This window comes from Cololabis saira, chromosome 10, assembly GCF_033807715.1.
Source record: "Cololabis saira isolate AMF1-May2022 chromosome 10, fColSai1.1, whole genome shotgun sequence".
In the NCBI taxonomy this organism is placed as follows: Eukaryota; Metazoa; Chordata; class Actinopteri; order Beloniformes; family Belonidae; genus Cololabis; species Cololabis saira.
The window spans coordinates 29192077-29212717 of record NC_084596.1 but is presented as its reverse complement, the minus strand read 5'-3'; the positions used below and the strand labels follow the sequence as shown (position 1 = coordinate 29212717).

Below are 20641 nucleotides of genomic sequence, written 5' to 3'. Positions count from 1 at the left end.
AACCTTTATTGGAATGTACATCCAAGTTTAGTTGCAGGAATCTGAGGGAACGGATGTAAGAACAAAACTGTACAAGAACATCTGAAACAACCACAACCAAATTCACTCTATCCGGATGGAGCAATTTAACTGGATTGTTTTTTTTAAAGGCCCAAATAAAATAGAGTAACAAGGCTGTTTTTAAAATGTAAGGAGTAAAAAGTACAGATAATTGCGGGAAAATGTAAGGAGTAAAAGTAAAAAGGCGTCCAGTGAAGTATAAATAACCAAAGTTTCTACTTAAGTAAGGTAACAAAGTATTTGTACTTTGTTACTTGACACCTCTGAAAACCAGTGAACAGAATCAAAGTTATTACAAGCTTTATTATATCATGCAGAATGTTTTGTTTTCTAGTCAGAGGTACACCTTTCTCTAACCACAAAGGTAAGAGAGAAAATGCACACGGTGGTCATCGATCCAGCCCTATCTATACTAAAAAGGTAGGTGTTCTTTACGTTATAGGTGCGGATGTTGAACCATATCTGTGAAAACATCTGTGGTTAAAGAAACCTAAACATTTCACACTTTCAGCCATATATATCCTGCCGATTGTTTCTTACTTGAGATGTTAACTCAGCAAATAAGATCACTAAAACTTTGAGAAAAACAGGATGCAACCTATCATTTTTAAAACATCTGTTTCTCTTCATTGTCTTCACCTATAGAAGAACTCAGCAAAACAGTCTAGTCCTACAAACCAGGATGTCGTCCTGTGCTGAGAGTAACCACCAGTGTAGAATCTTATAGAAAAACCCTTCAAACCTTTAAACAATTTTATAAAATCCTAACAATTGTAACAAAACACTAAAAATAGTTCATAAAAAGATGCATCATAGTAAATATGGTACTATAATGTAAAAGTGCAGTATCTACCCCGGTGCCTCTCTGTGAATGTGTTTTTTCTCTGAGAAATTAGATCTATTTTGAATAATTAAGTTATTTAAAATATAAAAAGGAGATGTTTATTTATGTTCAGCTTTTGTTCAACATTGCCAACAATTGTTTTTCATCATTTGTTTTTGTCTTTTTATTTTGTCTTTTTGTTTTTGTCTTTAAATAAAACTTCCTGTAGACCTGTGGTAGACCTGTGGTCTGCTCCAACTGTCAGCTCCTTTAAATCAGGCCTAAAAACATTACTGTTTACTTAAGCGTACTCTTAAATTAAATACTTACCTGCTGTACATACAGCCAGTACTTTTTAACAACTTGTGCGTTCATTTTATTATTTTATTTACAGTTTACAGTTTAATTGTGTGTTGCTGCTTTTAATGTTGATGTAAAGCACTTTAAATTACCTTGTGTTGAATTGTGCTATACAAATAAACTTGCCTTGCCTTGCCTTGCCTTGCCTTGCCTTTAAATAGAAGTACATCACAGATACTGTGCAAAAACTGTTCTCACGATTACTTGTATTATAGATATCTCATACATTTATTTACAATATAACTAAGTACATTAACCCAATAGGTATACTTGATTACAGGTACGAGGAACCTTTTATTGAAACTTTATGTTGTATATTTCTAAATTTCAGAGGAAAATGTATTTTATCCTGTGTGAGATTTTTTTGACAGCCTTAGAGACGAGTAACTCACAAAATGTATTTGTGATTTTTTTTATTTATAGATTGTGCAGTCCGATATTTTCCAGGGGCATAAAGCAAGCAGGCAACTTTAAAATCATCGCTATAATCGCTCCATAAAACTTCACTTTATAGAAACCACATCATTATGATGATAGTTCCTGCAGATCCCAACACTTGTAAACTGGCCAGAAAAAGAAATCCAACAGAGTAAAACAATATTCTCCCTCTAGCACGGCTAGCTTGGTTGTTTAACCCTCCAATGTAATGATGAACATCTTGCCATCATTGAGGGCTCACCAATTAGAGATTAGGCATTGCATACAGAAAAAAAGAAAAGAAGAAATATACCACACTTAACATTTCAATACCTTTATTTATTACAAAAAAAAATACATTTAGTGTAATCTGACATAGTGCTCCTCCACCCCCACCTTGTTTAATCTAGTAATGACTTGTTCGCAAGCGACTGTCTCTACTATATGTGAGTATTTAGATAATTATGATGCAGCCCAACAGTCACAAAGTATTTTTATTTCAGGATTTTTTTGAATTATTGATAATTTGATGGGTTTCTTTTGTAATATCATGACCAGCTTTAAGGTACATTGTGCTTTCTTGTGTGTTCTAGTGGGTTCCCTCATATAGGCTCGATATTTTACAGTAAATTGATGTAAAATGGGCTTTTACATCCACAAATAAGTCTTCTGAAACATAAACCATAACCTTGATTGGCTGATGAAATTCTTTTGTTTTTCATTTCTTATTTTTTTTTTACATGTTTTAGCCTCCATCCCTTCTGTATTAACAATTTGTTTTATCACTAATATTATTTGATTTTTAATCAATTTTTTTTTTGTTTTTCAAAATTCTCTCTCAATTACTCACAGAATAAGGTAAACAGCATGAAAATCTACTTGGATTGATAACTTCTACTAAGAGTTTTCCAAATTATCCACATGATCATTGCAGCATTTTAACTATCCAATTTTCCTGTAAGCTTCTGATGTTGGATCAGATAGTTTTTGTTTTTCAGACACACCATTATTAGCACAATAAGTCAAAGAAGCAGAGACATTTTATAAACTAGGAGAAGCTGAGCATTCAAACAAATTTATTTTCTGATGAATAACACGAGAACAGTCTGTAAAAGTTTAAGGCACTTTGACGTGTTAAAGTGGTGAAGGCAGGATTAGCTAGACTAATTTCAGCTTCTGTGGCAGAGAAAGGAAAATCGTCATATCATCTAACATCTAAACATAAGATAGGAGTTCACTGAATAGCTATGGATGGGATTCCTACTGTACTCTTTAGTGTATGCTGTATGTTCCCTGTTGTAAAGCATGCATAATCTGCTGCAGACTGCAGAAAATCAGTGTTTTGTTTCAAAAATGTTCAGATCTCCTGTTTACTGACCAATTTCTGTGACACTGAAAGGCTTTGAAAATAATGAACATAGAGAAAGGCTTTGCACGCAATGACTGAAATTAATCCAGCTGAACATTTGTTTCCCAGAAACGCTTTCAGTGACACAGCCCTGTTTCATTATCTTTATCAAAATATTTCACATTTAACTTGCTTCAATGAACACTCATCCATATCCATCCAAAAATGTTTCTCTAAATATCAAACATGCATCTTTCTATCAACAACCATCATTCTTCAGAAATGAGTCACTGTTATTGTGATGTTTTGCTCTCCATTTTCAAATTTGGATGGAAAGCGCAATCACATCCTTTCAAAATTAGACTTGTCTAAATATCCCCAGTTCATTTGTAGGTGATGGGAAACCAGATAAGTAGTTTAAAGCAGTCTGTTTGTGATTTTAATGCCTAAATTAGATAGAGTGGAATTTAATGTTTAACTATATCCATCCTCTATGGCAAGTGCAACATAACTTATTACAGTACCAGAAAAGATTACTGATTTGATCGTTTCATCATGTGCTTCCTCTTCTATTCCCAATAACAGTCCTTCAGCGTAAGCTACACTTCGTCTTCAGCTTTTGTGATTGAAATCTCAGTTGTCATTGTCCATAGTCAAATCTCCTGGAAATACATTTCCCAGCTGTGTTGCAGTTCAGAGACTCCTACGTTTTGCTTTTAATTTACTGTCTAGATCCAGACAGATGATTTTCCATTTTTCACAATGGTTGCAGTTTTCTCTGTGGCTGACTTTGGCCTTGCTCCTTGCTTCTCCTGGACTGTATTGACTCGGTTTTGCTCTGCCATGGTGCCCCCGGATACAGGACTGCTGGTTCTGGATGTTTGCTGGTTGGTTTTGGTTTGACAAGTTTGAAAGGCCATATCCAGCTGCTCCTGTGCGACTCGTAGGTGCCGGTGCAGACTTGCAAGATCAGAGGGGATGTTCTCGTCCGGGCTGGTGCACTGCTGCTCCTGAGCACCGCTGGCCATGTTCTGATCATGGTTGATGAGGCTGTTGGGGATCCGGGTGGGTTTGTCTGTTTTCATTACAAGGTTGTACCCAGGCGGGGAAGCTGGGATGTTGCGAGAGAACGGATAGCCATAAGACATAGTACGTCGGCCCCGGATCCTCTTCATGCGAAGAGTATCCCGGAAGGTTCCGATTCCCAAGTGAAGCATCTCACACACATTTAGCACTAGACAAAGACAGCTTACCACATACATAATTAAGAGGAAGATTGTTTTCTCTGTGGGCCTGGAGATGAAACAGTCCACTCTGTGTGGACAGGGTACTCTGTTGCACACATACGATGGACTAACTCGAAACCCATACAACAGATACTGTCCGGCGAGGAACGCAATTTCGAAAATGGCACGTGACATAAGTTGGAGAACATAGATTCTCATCAGGCCTTCTTGCATAATTTTTCTGCGGCCGTCATATTTCGCTGGCTCATTGCTAGCGCCGCTCACAGGCTCAGGCTTTGGCTCCCGCACCTCCAGATTATCCTCGTAAATCATGGGCTCGGCTTCGTCATCTTCCTCCTCTTCTAAGACATCCTCTAGATGGTGGCTCTCTCTCCACCGCGAGGGAAGTGGTGGCCTTTTGCGGAGTATGCGTCGTTTCCTCCGCTCCTCTTCGGAGGTTCGAGCTATCTTGTGGATGGCATAACCCATGTACATGATGGAAGGAGTGGAAATCATAATGATCTGGAAGACCCAGAAGCGAACATGCGAGAGGGGCGCGAAGGCATCGTAGCACACGTTGTCGCAGCCCGGCTGCTTGGTGTTGCAGGTGAACTTGGTCTGCTCATCAGAGTAGATGGACTCACCTCCCACTGCTGTGAGTACAATGCGAAAGATGATGAGAACGGTCAGCCACACTTTCCCCACAAAGGTGGAGTGATTGTGGATCTCTTCCAAGAGGCGAGTGAGAAAGCTCCAGCTCATGTTGCTCTTACAAGCTTTTCAACTAGAAGCTGTCAAAAAAAGGAAAAAAAGAGAGAGAAATAAATGATTTTTATTCATTTTCAATCATTCCCATTGTCATATTGATGGTTATTGTTGTATTTTGTATTTCTTTAAAAATACAAAAAGAGTAAAAATGCAGCTTCCCACAATCCAGGATGTTATCAAAACCCAAAGATTTTTCAAAGGAGATCACACCAGCAAATATTTACAGTTGAGAGGGGCTTTTTTTCTTTTCTCTTCTTTGTTTTTTTTTTTTTTTTTTTTTTACATATAATTTTTGATAGTTTATATCTGTCCATCCACAAATCAATTATTTCATTTTTGGCTCTCGTACAATTCTAATATGACCAAGAAATGTGGCATTGCTTTTTTAGATACTGTAAGTAGAAATTAATCGGCCAACAATAATTTGCAATACTTGAGGGGAATTAGCAGTTCATGAAAACCTTAACACAGATACAATAACTTTTTGAGCAAAGCATTTTTTATTTGCTGCCGTCTTATCTGGATGACTTGGTAAACAGAGTATCTCAAACCATACACTGTTCACACTTCGCTACAACTGTTTGTCATAGAAGAAACCTCTATTTTTAAGTGATTACTCATCGAACACATGAAAATTATATAAAATAGCAGAGAGAAAGGTTGAAAGATGAGTAAAAAAATAAAATAATGAACATATGGATGTAAAAGTGGCTGGGTCAATGTTGATCCCATGACGACAATACTGTAGTCCCTTGCGTGTGATGTGCCATCTCCTCCGCCATCTGAGGGAACAAGTAGAATTGTTGCTCTGCTGCAAGGCTGCCCCTCCAGATCCTGCACTGTTGATGCCGGGGAGGGATGTACATGCTCTTGGAGCCAGATGGCACCAACGGTAGGCAGCTCACATCTTCCCCAGGTTGGCATGACAGAAGGTCTGTTTCACTTAGTTTTTACATTCGAATGAATTTGTTGTGTAACATAGTGTCAAGCCTTTTATTAAATTAAAAACTCCAATATGCTTGTTGTTTTAATCAGTTATGTATTGCTATGTTTTAACTAGATGCCCTTTTGACATTTCAATACAGCTTGCATGGTTCAGTGTCTAAGGATTATACCAAATGTAAATATCATATATACACATCTTATACAATGAATACAATACTAAGGAAACTATTTTATGAACAATGTGTAAAAAAAAAAGCTTTTGATTGAATAAAAGATCAGATCCAAGATTGCATTCATATATTTTGGAAAAAATGAGTTCAGGTGTCATGCATTTGACACGCTCCCCTTGTTTTTTTGTTATTCAAAAGAAATACAGCTTAGTGGACAATAATAAACACAGGTATGGTTTTGTAGAAGATACATAAATATACTAAATCCCAACAAATGAAGGTTGTAAATACCGAACAATTAAAATGGCATCATGTTAAGGAATGAAAAAATAACACTTTTCCCTCCTTCACATTTTTTTCTGTCCAAATCTAAAAGAAAAGTCTATTCTTTTTATGTAACTAAACAACCGACGGAAATGTATCTAAGAAAACTCACCTGAAAAAGTTGCGCATGCATTGCCCAATCTGAAGTTCTCCATTACTCTCACTAGATATCTCCTGCACAGCCTGATCCATGGAATAACTCTTCCATCCTATCATCCTAACTGTGTCCGTCTTATTCAAAACTTCCAGATTAACAAAAACATGAGCAGTCACTAAATTTATTGGACTAGTATTTATTTGTAATCCCGTTTTCCCACTCTGCGGAGGAGTAAAGTCTTGCTGCTTTGAATGCCTCTCATACTGGTTCGTGTCTGGTTTCAGTTACACCAGCCTTCTGCCCAAGAAGGAAGTAGAAAAAAATGGAGAGACAGAGAGAGAGAAAAAAATTCTTCCTCTGGCAAGTGACCCTCATCCAAGGGTTCAGACTTGAGGATATTGTACTGTGTTTTGAAATGAACACCCAGCTAAGGGAGCACGTTAATCGCAACAGAGATGATGACGTTCCCTCTCTCTCCTTTTCTCTTACTTCATCCTCCCCCCTGTGCCACCAAATATCCATTTATGTTCCTCACCACTATGTCTTCATATGTCCAATGATTTATACACACCAATCACACACAAATAAATAAAGGTTAGTCATTAGAGACAGTACACATTTGTAAAAAAAAAAAAAAAAAAAAGTTATACATCTTCTTAAACATCAGTTCTGTTTTCTTCTCCGTCTGTTTCTGCCACAAAACACGCAGCCAAATACATGTCAACTGCAACAAATGGACAACATAGCAACCTCTATAATATCTCTCAATTGCATAACAGTATATACTGGCCGATGGCTGTGAAAAGACAACTTTAGGGAGACAAAAAGAAGGAGGATAAGGACAGAAGTGTCACTAAGACATAAGCCACCTTGCCTCACCACAGATCATAATGTAACCAGCAGGTACGCTCAGTCATTTTAAATGTCATAATATTTAGCTCTTCCATCCAGGCAGATGGCCAGATAACAGAGGAACGGACAGGTCGCGCTCTGCATTCCCGCCTCACATCCTTTCCGACTTCGTGTTTACACTTGCTTTCACCTTGACCTGCTGGAGTGCAGTAGCCGACGTCATTAAGGCACATGATGGATCCTTTGTCATAATGACAAGCGCATGTGGACAAAGGTCTCTCCATCAACACACATGCAATTTATTATCCTTCTTTTAGTTTGCAATAACACAACAAAACACAGATGAGGAGGTGATTCAGGCAAGATTAAAAGCAAGATGGAAGTCCTCCACCCCTTTATTCTCTGTGCCAGAACTTGTCATCAAGGTTTGGAAGGGAACTGAGCTGAAATTATTTTGATACAGGGCAGATAAATGGGATAGTGTCTGGCTTGTGTTAATGAAATGTACCTGGCAATTGTCACAGTGACCATATTATGTTACCTTCACAAGGTCTTTAATAATCTTTTAAATATGATTTGTATATGGTTATAAAGCAAAGAATAACACTCAACAAAACTAGAGTCCATCAATTATACCTCAATTTTAACTTTCTAGATAATACGTTGATAGAATATTAAAACTACAGAAAGACTGAGACATCACAGCATAAAAAACAAGATTTACTTTAGAATCTCGTTCTGTTTGACTGGATTTTTGATCTAAAGAGAGCTCTGAGAGTCAGCCATCTGAGCCTGCAGGGCCCGTCGTCCAGAGGTCTCGCCTTCAGTGCTTGCCTCCCGGTGCGACTGAGGAGATGTGGTGAAGCACGCACAGCTAGTGCAGCACTAGAAAAAGAAGACAGGAAATTCTGCTGGAGAGATCGGAGCATTTGGCGTTTTCACATGTGATATCCCTGAGGGACCAACAAGCACGTGTTTGGAAGTTGCTTTTTTTTCCCCCTCCCATGAAAAATCATCCAAAAGACACATATGGTCCAGTGAAGATGGTTAAAAAGTGAACATTTGTGTGATTCTAAATCAGTTGTGTTTATGTTTCTCAACAGTTGGAGAACTGAATTTTATTTTTTATTTTTCTCTCATCATTTCATGCAGCATGACAGCATGACCTACTCTTTACCCCAAACCCCATCCATTGTGCATGTCATTTAACCCACAATTAAAATGACATATGAAAGTCCTAAAGGGGACGTTTACGATAATAATTACTTTTTCTATGTTTGAAAGCATATATTTAAGTGGCTGAAGTGACTACCAAGTCAAAAACACCAAAATAACACAACCCTGTAGTTTCTCTCATTTAGATTAGCGTGAACTGTTACGTCAGAGAGCCGACTCTGAGTACATTTATCCAGCCTCTTCGTCTTTTGCTCCACCTTCAATTTCAAAATGTTCTCAGTTTTCTGTACATCAGAAGTGGCAATTTAAAAACTGTTTTACTCTTAATTTTTTGCATTGCTATTAACACAAAATTCTCATTAGCTATAGTTAAAAAAAAAAAAATATCTAAAAAGGACTGTGTTTAAAATGTCATATCCTAACAATAAAAACTAACTTCTTGTTGGCATTTTTTTTTTCTCTTGTCAGTTGTTGGAAAGTCACTATGTTTAACTGAATGCACCATTAGCAGCCCTGCTCTTTCAAATACAAACTTCAATCAGTATTTTTACTCCTCATAAGCAAGAGTTCCTAACATCAGCTATAAAAAATATTAAACACAGAGAAATGGCTGAGGGCAAAGCCCAGGTTTTACAGAGCCCATATGTGAGGGATCGATTACAGCAGGATTTGTACTTGTCTACCAGATGTTACATTACTGAAGTGATCTGATCTGTTGCTTAGTGCTTTAATAACCCTCAACGGCTCAATAACTCGCAACAAGATTGAGTCTGAAAAGGGGACGAGTAACAACTGTCAATGACTGAACCGTAACAAGGTAAATGTGTAATATATACTGTAATCCTGTGGTATTTTGAACAGTTCAGGTCACAGATACAGTATGTCATTAGAACTCAAAGACATTGTTTCGACATGCAAAAGACTATATGGGTCTTCTTCTTAGTGCAATATAAAGGCTGTCTGATGCAAGTATAAATTATGCATAATGTATTGTGGAAATGGGTGTTTGAAAAGTTACTGAGTTCATCTTTTTCACGAGTCATAAATAGAACAAGATGAAAAGAAAATGTAAGTGATATCATCAAGGGCTCTGAACCCCCCCCCCTACCTCGGCATAACCAGAGTTAACCCACGTGGCCGACTGTACTTTGTGTAGCGCTGCAGACTTTTAAACATTGCTGTGTTTGTAAGGAACAATGCAATCATGTGTGATGCTCATCTTAGACAGGAGATTAATGTACCTGAAGATGTTATGGTGTTTCAGATGGGATATAAGAGCCAGACCTGTATTGTGACACTCAAAGCAGATTGTGCTTCCAATCATCAGCAGACTGCTTGGACACCAGAATAAAAGCAATGGTGACTGAACGTTGTTTAAAACCTATAGAATCTATAAGCCTTGTTTCCTTAATTTAAAATGTGTCTTCCATGTTTCTATTGATGTAAACTCCTTGTCTCAGTGCAAAGTCTTCTATAAACCGTAGCATCACTTTATTGGTATTTTCATATGAGAAACTTATCAGCTGATCTTGGTCCTGTTTTTCTAAATCTGCCGTAAATGTTTTTGAGATCCTTGTGAGTGTTGTCATGCTGAGCCTGGTCCCTGCTAAATGTCGCTGCAATCTACAAGTAAACAGAGGAGTTACCAAACAGCAAACATGATGTCTAACATAAGCTCAGAAGGTCTTATCTTTGAATATAAAAAGTGAAATAAAAATGTTTTATTTCTAGGCGTCAAGTTATAATTTTGAAACTGAAAAGGAAAAAAATAATAATTTTTAAACAGCTGAGTAAAGTTAAAATAAAGAAGCATTTATTGCAAAACATTGAAACATACAAAACAATAATTATGAATTGACAATGCATCAGAGACGCCAAGAGATATGTAAAGTTTAAGTGCATGAAACGGTTGAGTCAACCCAGTGACTGTTTAACTTTAACTGTCCCTATGACCTAGGACGAATCAGGCTATTTTAGCTTTGGGAAACTGTTGTTCATGTTGATAAATATTGATTGGACAGCCCAGAGCAAGGAATATACTACAGTATTCCCCTGTAAGACATCATCTGACATTGTTCTTGTTACAAGGACTACTGTCATGTGACAGCCAAAAGAGTCTTGTATTTATCGCAAAATAAATCCTTTTAATATAATGAATATGCACAGGTTTTTGTTATTTGGTCATGGTAGTGTTACAATTAATTCACTGGCATGTTTATTGCACTCAACAAAAGAAGAAAATCAAAAATTAACAGTGAATTAAGCAATGAAAACAAATATTCACTTTCATGTATATTCATAATGTATATGATGTCATTTCATGTCATAACATTGAAATAAATTATTATTATATTTGTTCCCAGACAGTTTTGCCTGGGAGAGGTTTGTGAGAGCTGTGAGGTGAAGTGATGCAACACGGCGCAGTGATCATTTGGACAACTCTCCTTGGCCACCACCAATGTCACCACTACAGTTGTATCCGAATGTATTTACTGAACAAAGTTGATGTGAGCAGACCGGGGGCTGTGGAGGTCTGTGTTTATGTAACAAATCAAGTTCCACCATGTGACTTGGATATGCCCCACTCACCCTCAGAGAAAAGAGTGACACAAGACACCAGAACAAAAAAACATGCAACTTAAGTCTTGGACTCCTCCTCTCATCCTCTCTCGCTGCTATCATTAAAGCACCCTCACCAGGCTGGGAGAGGCTATCCCACAGGCAGCCTGTGAGTGGTGGCAGTCCCATCGCATTTGTTCATTTTTCTCCCAGTTTCTCCGCCGAGCCTCTCCTACCCCGGGGCTGAGTGCGTCCCGTGCCAGTTTTACTAAGGCTGGAGTCTAGTGAAGCAACTGAGATGAAAAGCCTTGAGGTTGATGCCAACAACTTTCCTCAGCCAGAGCTCTTTGCCTTCCACAGTTGAGCAAAGCAACTTGTTTTGAGTGTGAATTGTGCTACTTTTAAAAAGAAATATGTTATCGCGTTTGGGAACACGTGATTAAAATTAAATATAGTAAGTAATCCACTATAATCATATTACTATTGCCCACCTCATTGCAAATCCATATTAAGCATTGTTACTAGTCTTTAATTGTGTTATTGCATCTTTTCCATGTTCAGACATTAATTGTTTTATTACACGGAAGTGTTTCACATGCATTTTCTGCTGATGCTTTCCTTCAGGACAGATAAAACCACCTACTGTAAATTGACCCCCCCCACCCCTCTCACACACACAGACACACACACACATGCAAGCTGCAAGGTTTTAATATTTGACTTCATTTTGTCTTAACTGTCATTGAGTGAATGGGGGAAAGGCCAAAGCAGGTGACCAAGTCAACCAAGTCAGCGTTAATACAGCTCCTCCTTCCTCATAGATGTCTTAGTGGCGTTGCCTTTCTTCATCGGAGTGAACTCTAGACATTGCTTGTACTCAGTGACACAGCAGGGTGCCGTCTGATAAAGGCAGCATACGCCTACTGTACTCCTTATCTGTGACAGTTCATGCTTACGGTAATATTGACCTCGGTTCTCAAGTGACATGATAAGAAAGGCCAAGGGGTTTAGCAAATCTGCTGAGTAAAATATTTACTTTTGAGGTCTTTGAGAATATTGTTTAATACAAAATCAGACAACAAGGTTTGTGGAATACATGAACGTTATAAGGGGTTAAATCCTACATTAGTTCATATCTCATATCGTTTTCTCAATCAAAGTTTCATCCACCAGATGGCAATAAGGTACTCATTTAACAGACTCCTCTAGAACCTTTACAATCATTTTGGAAATGTTTGACTTCTACATGGTTTCTTACATGGAAAAAAATAATTTGTTTTAACATTTGCCACCTATCAACCTATATTACAGCAAGCCTGGTCTGAAAATTCAAAGAATAACCATTTATCAGACTTTCAAGACAAGACAAAAATATTTAAGTTCAGGGTTGGGTTTTCTGTCTCAGACTCCACTTAAGCAGCTGATAGGAATTGTCACACCTTTCCTCAGCCAACTTGGTCTCAAAGTTGAACAAAACAACATATGTTGAGTGTCCTTCACAGTAAAATAAAAAATAATAAAATGAAAGTATAATTTAGAATTATTTTATGACTGGAGAGTAATTGTGATTAAATCTTGATCATGTATATAATTCATTTTATTTTATCAATATTACTTTCCGCATGTAAAATCCCTATCTTATTTAATACTGAATGTGAGATGACATTTTAGGATATAAGTCTATAAATGAAAATAAAACGCAAACCACAATACTTACATTATATAATGATATCATATTGTTACTGTATATAATATACTTCGATTTTCTTGGCTTTTTATTTCTTTGCAGGCAGTTGGAGTCTTCAATATCCCAGGATTTATTTTCTTATCAACTTAATTTCTTAATTTACATCAGTTTTTAATTTCAGACCTGCAGCACATTTGAAAAGAACTTAGGTATGAGCACTGGGTGATGAAATGGGTAGAAAATCGGGGATAAAAACTTTAGAAAAAAAAACAAAAGAAGTTGGGATGGTAAAGCTTTACTGCTTTATAGTGTTGCAATTTTTTTGCCCAACAGTTCTATACTATTGTAAATACGCTATATGAATAAAATTGAACTGAATTTTAGGTAATACATCACACATCAACTACAAGCTCTCAGAGCTACAGAGGATATGCAAAGAGAAAGAGCGAACAAGAGTAAATGTCAGACAGTTGCACAGGCAAGTTAACCTCCATGCCTATAGGCGGACCCTCAGAGCAAAAAATGGCAAAAATGGCTTTTTTTGCACTTGCCCATCTTACTGAAAAACATGCTTCTGTGCATAAGAGTCAAAGGGGTGAGTCTAGGTATGGCAGATGTCAGGAGACTTGTTACCTTCCTGACTTCACTGTGCTAGCTGTCAGATTAGGTGGAGGAGGGATAATGTAATGGTATGGGACTGTTTTTCAGGGTTTGGGCTAGGCTCCTGTCTCCAGTGATGGGGTATCTTAAATTTCCAACATACCAAGACATTTTGGGTGATATCCTTCCAACTTTATGCCAGCATTTTGGGGAAGCCTTTTCCACTCCAACATTACTGTAGCCCAATGCATATATCAAGAGTCATTAAGACACAAATTGACGGATTCAGTATGGAAGACATTGAGTGCTTTTAAGATGAGCTGGAACAGAGATTGTCAGGTCAGCTCACCCAACATCGGTGCCCAACGTCTTAAATACTCCACAGAGAGAATGGCCACAAATTCACAGAAACACTACAAAAACTTGTGTGAAGCCTTCCAAGAAGAAGAATTGAAGCTATTATAGTGACAAAAGAGGGAGCAAATCCATATCAAGATATATGTATATGAAAACAATGTCTCTACAGTCCCTCCGAGCGTAAATGTCAGTGTCAGTGTCTGACAACCTTTGCTGATATTGTACTTTCTTTGTGTGTTTGTCTTGTGTGGGCATCACAAGTCATTTGGTAACGCGGCTGTGCACAATCCCAGTCTTTTGTCATCCGTGAGCCATAGTTAGGTCATCTGGGCAGGAAAACTACAGAGTTGCGACAGACAACTTCTGCTTCCACTGAGGAGGAGGGGAGATGCTGTTTCCTGACTGGTATGGAACATTGGAGGCACCTGGGTGTCGTGCTGACGGGTGCCAAATTTAAGTAGTATTTGTAGATGTAACTCAAGAGTGTAGTGACTGGCAAAAGATTATGTATGTAATACATGTTTTTATATCAACTATTGGTGGGTGAGAGCCCTTGCAGTGCTGTTTGAGAGATATCTGGGTAAGGCTTACACTTGTTTCTCACTGATCTTTTTGCCAGATTATTTTTTATTTTATTTTATTTTTTATTTAGCCTTTATTTATCCAGGACATTTCCCATTGAGATACAAGATCTCTTCTTCCAGGGTGTCTTTTGGCGGAATGTTGATTGTACTTGTTGACTAAGTGAAGATCGTCACCGATCTTTGCTACTCAAAGATTCATGGAAGCTATATATATATATATATATATATATATATATATACATACATACATACATACATACATACATACATACATACATACATACATACATACATACATACATACATACATACATACATACATACATACATACATACACACACTTGGGTTCAAGTACAAGTCAAAGTAAATGGAAGGAATTATATATATAAATTTCATTTTCTATATGGTCCCAACTTCTTCTGATGTAGGTGTGTATTTTTAAGAACTACCAAAAGCTGCTCACTCCAGGACTTTGAACTGTAACAAATATAACCCCACGACTTAACATTAATCTTCTATGATGTGAATCCCGAGCTGCATCCTCCAACTGTATTCCGACTCTACTTGTGCATGCTTCCACTGCTGCATGCTGCACAGATTTAGAAAAAAAAGAAAAGGAAAACCAGTACCGGTTTGTGAAATTCTATAAAGACAAAAAGAGTTAGAAGAATTTATTTATTTATTTTTGTAAGAGGTTGTATTCTCGGTATACGTTAAACCACAAATAAGCCACCTTCAAAGGCATTTCCCTGATAGCTCTTAACTATGGAACCCTTCTGTATAAAAATGGACATGCTTTTTTCAGGATTTATTATTTCTTTGGGTTTTCTTTGTTCATCCAGAATGAACTCCAGGAGAATGAATCCTACACAAGTCAAATATCACAATGCCACATTTGAAAACACATTTAGCCAAATAGAGTATTTTCTCACAAGAGACCATACATAATACCTTTAAAAAGTTACATAATATAAATATTGTGTATTTAGGTCTGCACGTCTACACATAATTCACCTTAAATATATTTAAATTCATCTATTCATTATTTAACCATCTATTTTCACCCACTTCTCTGGGATAGGGCTGTATTGGCAAGAATATGCAAGACAATCTTCTAGAGCATCTTATATGTTTTACCTGCAAGCTCAGAGTTTAGCTTTGCTACCTGTACACAAGTTCCTGTAGTAAGTAATTAATTGCTACGCTTCCTACCAAAGGCTCAAAATCCAGCAGAGCAGTGGAACATCAATCCAGCAGCTACTGCATATTTGCTTTTCCGCACCTTCCCAAGCTCTGCTCGGGAAACCACTGATGTGGTATTATTGTATTGTGATTCATAATAGTATAGTTTATATGATAGTTCTTATGTCGTATGGCCAGATGGGGGCGCTGTGGCCCCAGGCTGTATTGTATTGTAGTTGGTCGGCTGCAGGGCAAGAAAAATAAAGAAAACAGAGTTGCGTCTTGCACAGTTGATCTGAAGCTTATTACTGTTTTAAGAACATGACAACTGGGTCATGTTTGAGAATGTCCCTTAATACTACTACTACTGCTACTACTACTACTACTACTACTACTACTACTACTACTAGGGTTGCCACCTTTCAGAAATAGAAATAAGGGACGCCCTGATTTCAGCAGCGCAGGAGCCAAAAAAAAGCCCCTAAACTTCTAAACTGAATAAAAATGTGTTTATTTTATATGAAAAAAACAAAATGCTTTGATTTAAAGTTTAAAGTGCTTTAATAGCATTGAACTTGCATGACTGTACAGACAGCCAGCCATACTAGCAACTGAAATAGCCTCCTATGCTACGTATGTCCACATCAGCCCAGATGTATAATATAGCCTACAGGTGAAGAATATGGTGTAAAAGTTAATTTATTTCAATAATTCAACTAGAATATGGTGTAAAAGGTTAATTTATTTCAATAATTCAACCAGAATATGGTGTAAAAGTAAATTTATTTCAATAATTCAACTAGAATATGGTGTAAAAGTTACTTATTTCAATAATTCAACTAGAATTTGGTGTAAAGGTTAATTTATTTCAATAATTCAACTAGAATATGGTGTAAAAGTGAATGAAAATACGGTACAAATCGCGTCCCGTATTAGTTCAATACGGGACGCAACATTTTTTTCTCAAATAAAGGACAATTCCGTATTTTACGGGACGGGTGGCAACCCTAACTACTACTACTACTACTACTACTACTACTACTACTACTACTACTACTACTACTACTACTAATAATAATAATAATAATAATAATAATAATAATAATAATAATAATAATAATAATAATAATAATAATAATAGAGATTATAAAGGGTTGGCTTGGAAGGTATAATCTCTCAATTGAGTGGCATGCCTTCTAAGATTGTTATCTAACACAACCTCTTCAGAAGGTTTCCAGGGTGCTTCTTGACTACATGCAAAAAAACACCTAAACTTCATCCTTTCAATGTTTCTACGAATCTACTCCCACTCCGTCCTGGATGATTTAGCTCCCCTACCTACCCTTCAGGGAAGCTCATTTGACCTCTGGTATTCCTGTCTACGTTATTTCCAGTAAGTCACTGATCCCCGCTCATTATCATAGGGGAAGTTGCCTTGATAGTTTTATGACTGCTATTTTGTTGCGGCAAAGAGACACAATGTTGTCCAGTCAGCCTGTCAAGCTTCTATTCTGTTCTATTCCCACTTAGACATAAAACACTACAAAGAAACAAAACAAGCGAGAGAGGACAATTCACACCGTTCCAGCAAAAGCCAAAGCCTCATAGTTGGAGGCACAAATTCCCATGATAACAAAAAGATGTAATCTCATACTGTCATTTTCTAAAGTGTTTTATCAAACAGAACTGTTTCACACATGTTGCCTGCTGAGGTTTTACTTCAAGGCTGCAAAAAAACAACTTCTAAACAACCATAAACATAATAGCAATGTCTTGCTTGCAGAGCTGTAAGGCTCTGAACTTTGACATTATCTTGTCTTAACTCTTTATGTCATTGACTGAACTGAGGCAAGGCCAAAGGAGCAGAAGACCTACTTAGGGTGACTTAGACTATCAGAAGCATTACTGCAGCTCCTTCCTCACAGACGCCTTAGTGCCGTATCCCTTCTCCAACTCAGTGAACTTTAGACACTGATGGCACCGATAGCAAAGCTGTAGGATCCCTTCTGATAACAGCAGTATCTCTCATGTACTGTACGTCCAGCCAAAAAGCTTAGATCAAAACCTTGCATATGCTCATGCTGTACAGTGGACTAATTAACACGTGATGTTGAAAGCTTTTGCCTCAAATTGAGGTGATAAGAGCAATTCACAAGGCAAAATATTAACTTTCAAGGCCATTGTGATTATTTTTAAATGATGATGTAAGTAGTAGATATTTCTGTGAAATGATACATGTATTTGCACTTCAATTAAACCTTTAAACACCATATATGTATGGCAAAGAATCTTTAGGTTGTGCTGGATTTCATTATCTTCACTGGCAACACTTGTGTATATATACTGTATGTGTATAAGGCTGTGAATGTTCACAGGTTAATGCGTTATCACCATCTGTGTTAAACACTGCTATTTTTTCTTTTAACGCGAAATAAATGTAGGGCACACTTCCGAAATATGATCCTTGACCCATCCTGTGATTCGGAAAAAAAAATACAAGCAATGTAGCTGTAATAGACGGTAAAATACAATACGTAAAGCGTTGGTCATGTGACATATTGCTTTTCTGAAGAATGGTTTTTAAATCTCGTTTTTCATGGACTGTTTAATACAAATATATAGTTTTTCCTTGTATGGCATGCTGCCATTTTACCTGATTTTGCTCTTGAAGCCAGCGGGAACACGCCCACCATGTGTCAACCAACTTTTGCTGTGGCTACCTGCAGAAGTTTTGCCACAGAATATAAAGTTTCAGATGCTGTGGCGAAATTAGATGCTGGATTAGTGTGAACTGTCGATTACCGTAGCGTTGTATTATGATCTTCACTAATGAGGAGCTACATACTCTGACCTCACTGTCAATCAAAAGGATACCCTGATAATCAAAAAAATATATATATTGTTTTATGAAAATTCAGCTGAAATTACCCCCCCTCAGAATTGTCATGGAAATTAAATTAAACAATACAAACCAAAGCAGGTTTTTTCTAACCAACCTCTAAACACAGTATGTTAATATATCCATCCATCCATTATCTATACCCGCTTTATCCTTTGCAGGGTGACGGGGGTCTGCTGGAGTCTATCCCAGCTAATTTCAGGAGAGAGGCAGGGGTTACACCCTGGACAGGTCACCAGTCCATCGCAGGGCCACATATAAACACACAAAGCACACTCACGCTCACACCTACGGGCAATTTAATACGCATGTTTTTAGACTGTGGGAGGAAGCCGGAGTACCCGGCGAAAACCCACGCAAGCACGGGGAGAACATGCAAACTCCACACAGAAAGGCCCCTGCCGGGCCTGGGAGTCAAACCGGGAACCTTCTTGCTGTGAGGCAACAGTGCTAACCACTAAGCCACCGTGCTGCCCTATGTTAATATATTAAACATTAAATATCCCTTACTTAAAAACAGGATGAATAATTCGATTTTTTGCGTAACTTTTTTGTTTAATTACTCAGATCAACATCAGTTATTGCATATTGATCCAAAGTATATCCTCTCTAGGCTTTCAGGTTATGATTTTGGCATATAATAATAATAATAATAATAACAATAATAATAATAATAATAATAATAATAATAATAATAATAATAAAACCATTTGTTTAAGGTAAGGATAATTATTTCCTCCTCTATCATTAAAAATAACTGGTAAACAGAACAAAATTTTCTGTGCAATTAATCGAAATTTTGACTATGAAAATCTTTTGATTAATCGCAAATAGGAAATATAATCAATTGACACCCCTAATATATATAGCCAAAAAACACATATCTCCACCTTCACAGGTATAGACTGTTAGGACAATAAAGCACATCAACCCCCTAAAGACCTGAATTGCAACTGCAAGCCAACAAAAAAAGGATGTAGGGGAACACGTTACATGCAAGTCATTAGTCATGAGATAAGAACTGAGGTTTCAGACTTCATTTTTTATATTTGTTTTATCAGAGGTTCAAGCCACAAGATGGCATTCATGTACTCTTTTTTCTCCTCCTTTTTTTAACTTTTGGAAACACTTTGGAAATGTTAGACTTTGAGAGGCAGCCTCACAAACAGGTGAATGACCTGTCAGACGTTTGTCATTAGAGATGATAACAGTATGTGACCAGTGAAGATAATACCAAAAAAACATCAAGAACGTCAAGACCCGTCAACCCCACAATGACAGATGATTTACAGAGGTCTGTTTTAAAGCATTCACTGCAAATAAGTTAAGGGAAGTACTGTACCTTGTCTTGATAGTCTTATCTTTTGTCTTATTAATTCATAGTAATATAATAATAACCCATATTTTACTGCAGGTTACAATATAACAATATGACTATTTTAGTCTTTTCCATAAAATATATATTTTTTTTTTCCTGGAAAAAATAAGACATTGATGTCTGTTATCATGTGATATGAATCCACACTAACACAGTGTAAGATATGTCTGGTGTGTCTCTGCCTATCTGTCTCTTTAAGCCCAGCATGTCCACTTGTTTTCTTCCTCTTCATCTTATGTCTACTGATCCTTGGCTGCTTGGAGTTCAGACTGGTTAAGCCATTCTAGGCAGGCAAGTTTAAGCAAATAAAAAAAAAGTTGAGCCATGAATGTATGCCATTAGAGCCTCCAGATCAAGTTTTACAAAAGGGAAATAAACAACCACAAAACAAGGAAAGGCTGTACAACATACCTGTCCATGAGGATAGAGCAGCAGCTTTTTCTATGCTCTATGAATGAGCATCATGGGCGGGCATCCAGAGGCATTGTTTCATTACTCCATCCAGCCCAGTAGCAGGATGAGAGACACAATGGGTCATTTTTCCTCCAAACCGCTCACCACCAAGTACAGGCATGACACTCAAGACCAGAACCCTGCTAATGGCTCCATTGTTCCACATCCCATCCATCTCCATTGTTGTGATCACGTTATTTAATCCACCGTGACTCTCACTGTATCCCTGATCGGAAATTAGCTCTGGACCTTTAGAATAATTATTTTTCAGATTTAGCTGAGTCTGTGCTGAGGTGCAACCTTAGGTCTTGAAAAATAAACACAACCTGAAACTGCTAAAATGTCATTCTCCAATGACCATTAGGGAAATGTTAC

The 20641-nt window shown here is 37.4% G+C and overlaps 1 protein-coding gene across 2 annotated transcripts; it reads right to left on the bottom strand.

Annotated features, from left to right (window-relative positions):
• Positions 1-1681: 1681 nt before the first annotated feature.
• gjc2 (gap junction protein gamma 2) lies at positions 1682-20255 on the bottom strand. 2 transcript variants are annotated; one of them, XM_061732442.1, is made up of 2 exons: positions 20225-20255; positions 1682-5025 (listed from the first exon to the last, which is right to left on the bottom strand). In XM_061732442.1, the coding sequence occupies exon 2, from the start codon at positions 4994-4996 to the stop codon at positions 3737-3739; it is 1260 nt and encodes a 419-aa protein (XP_061588426.1). In that variant the 5' UTR covers positions 4997-5025; positions 20225-20255; the 3' UTR covers positions 1682-3736. The 2 variants fall into 2 exon arrangements, with proteins under 2 accessions (XP_061588426.1, XP_061588425.1); XM_061732441.1 differs by lacking the exon at positions 20225-20255 and adding an exon at positions 6554-6926.
• Between the last annotated feature and the right edge of the window lie 386 nt (positions 20256-20641).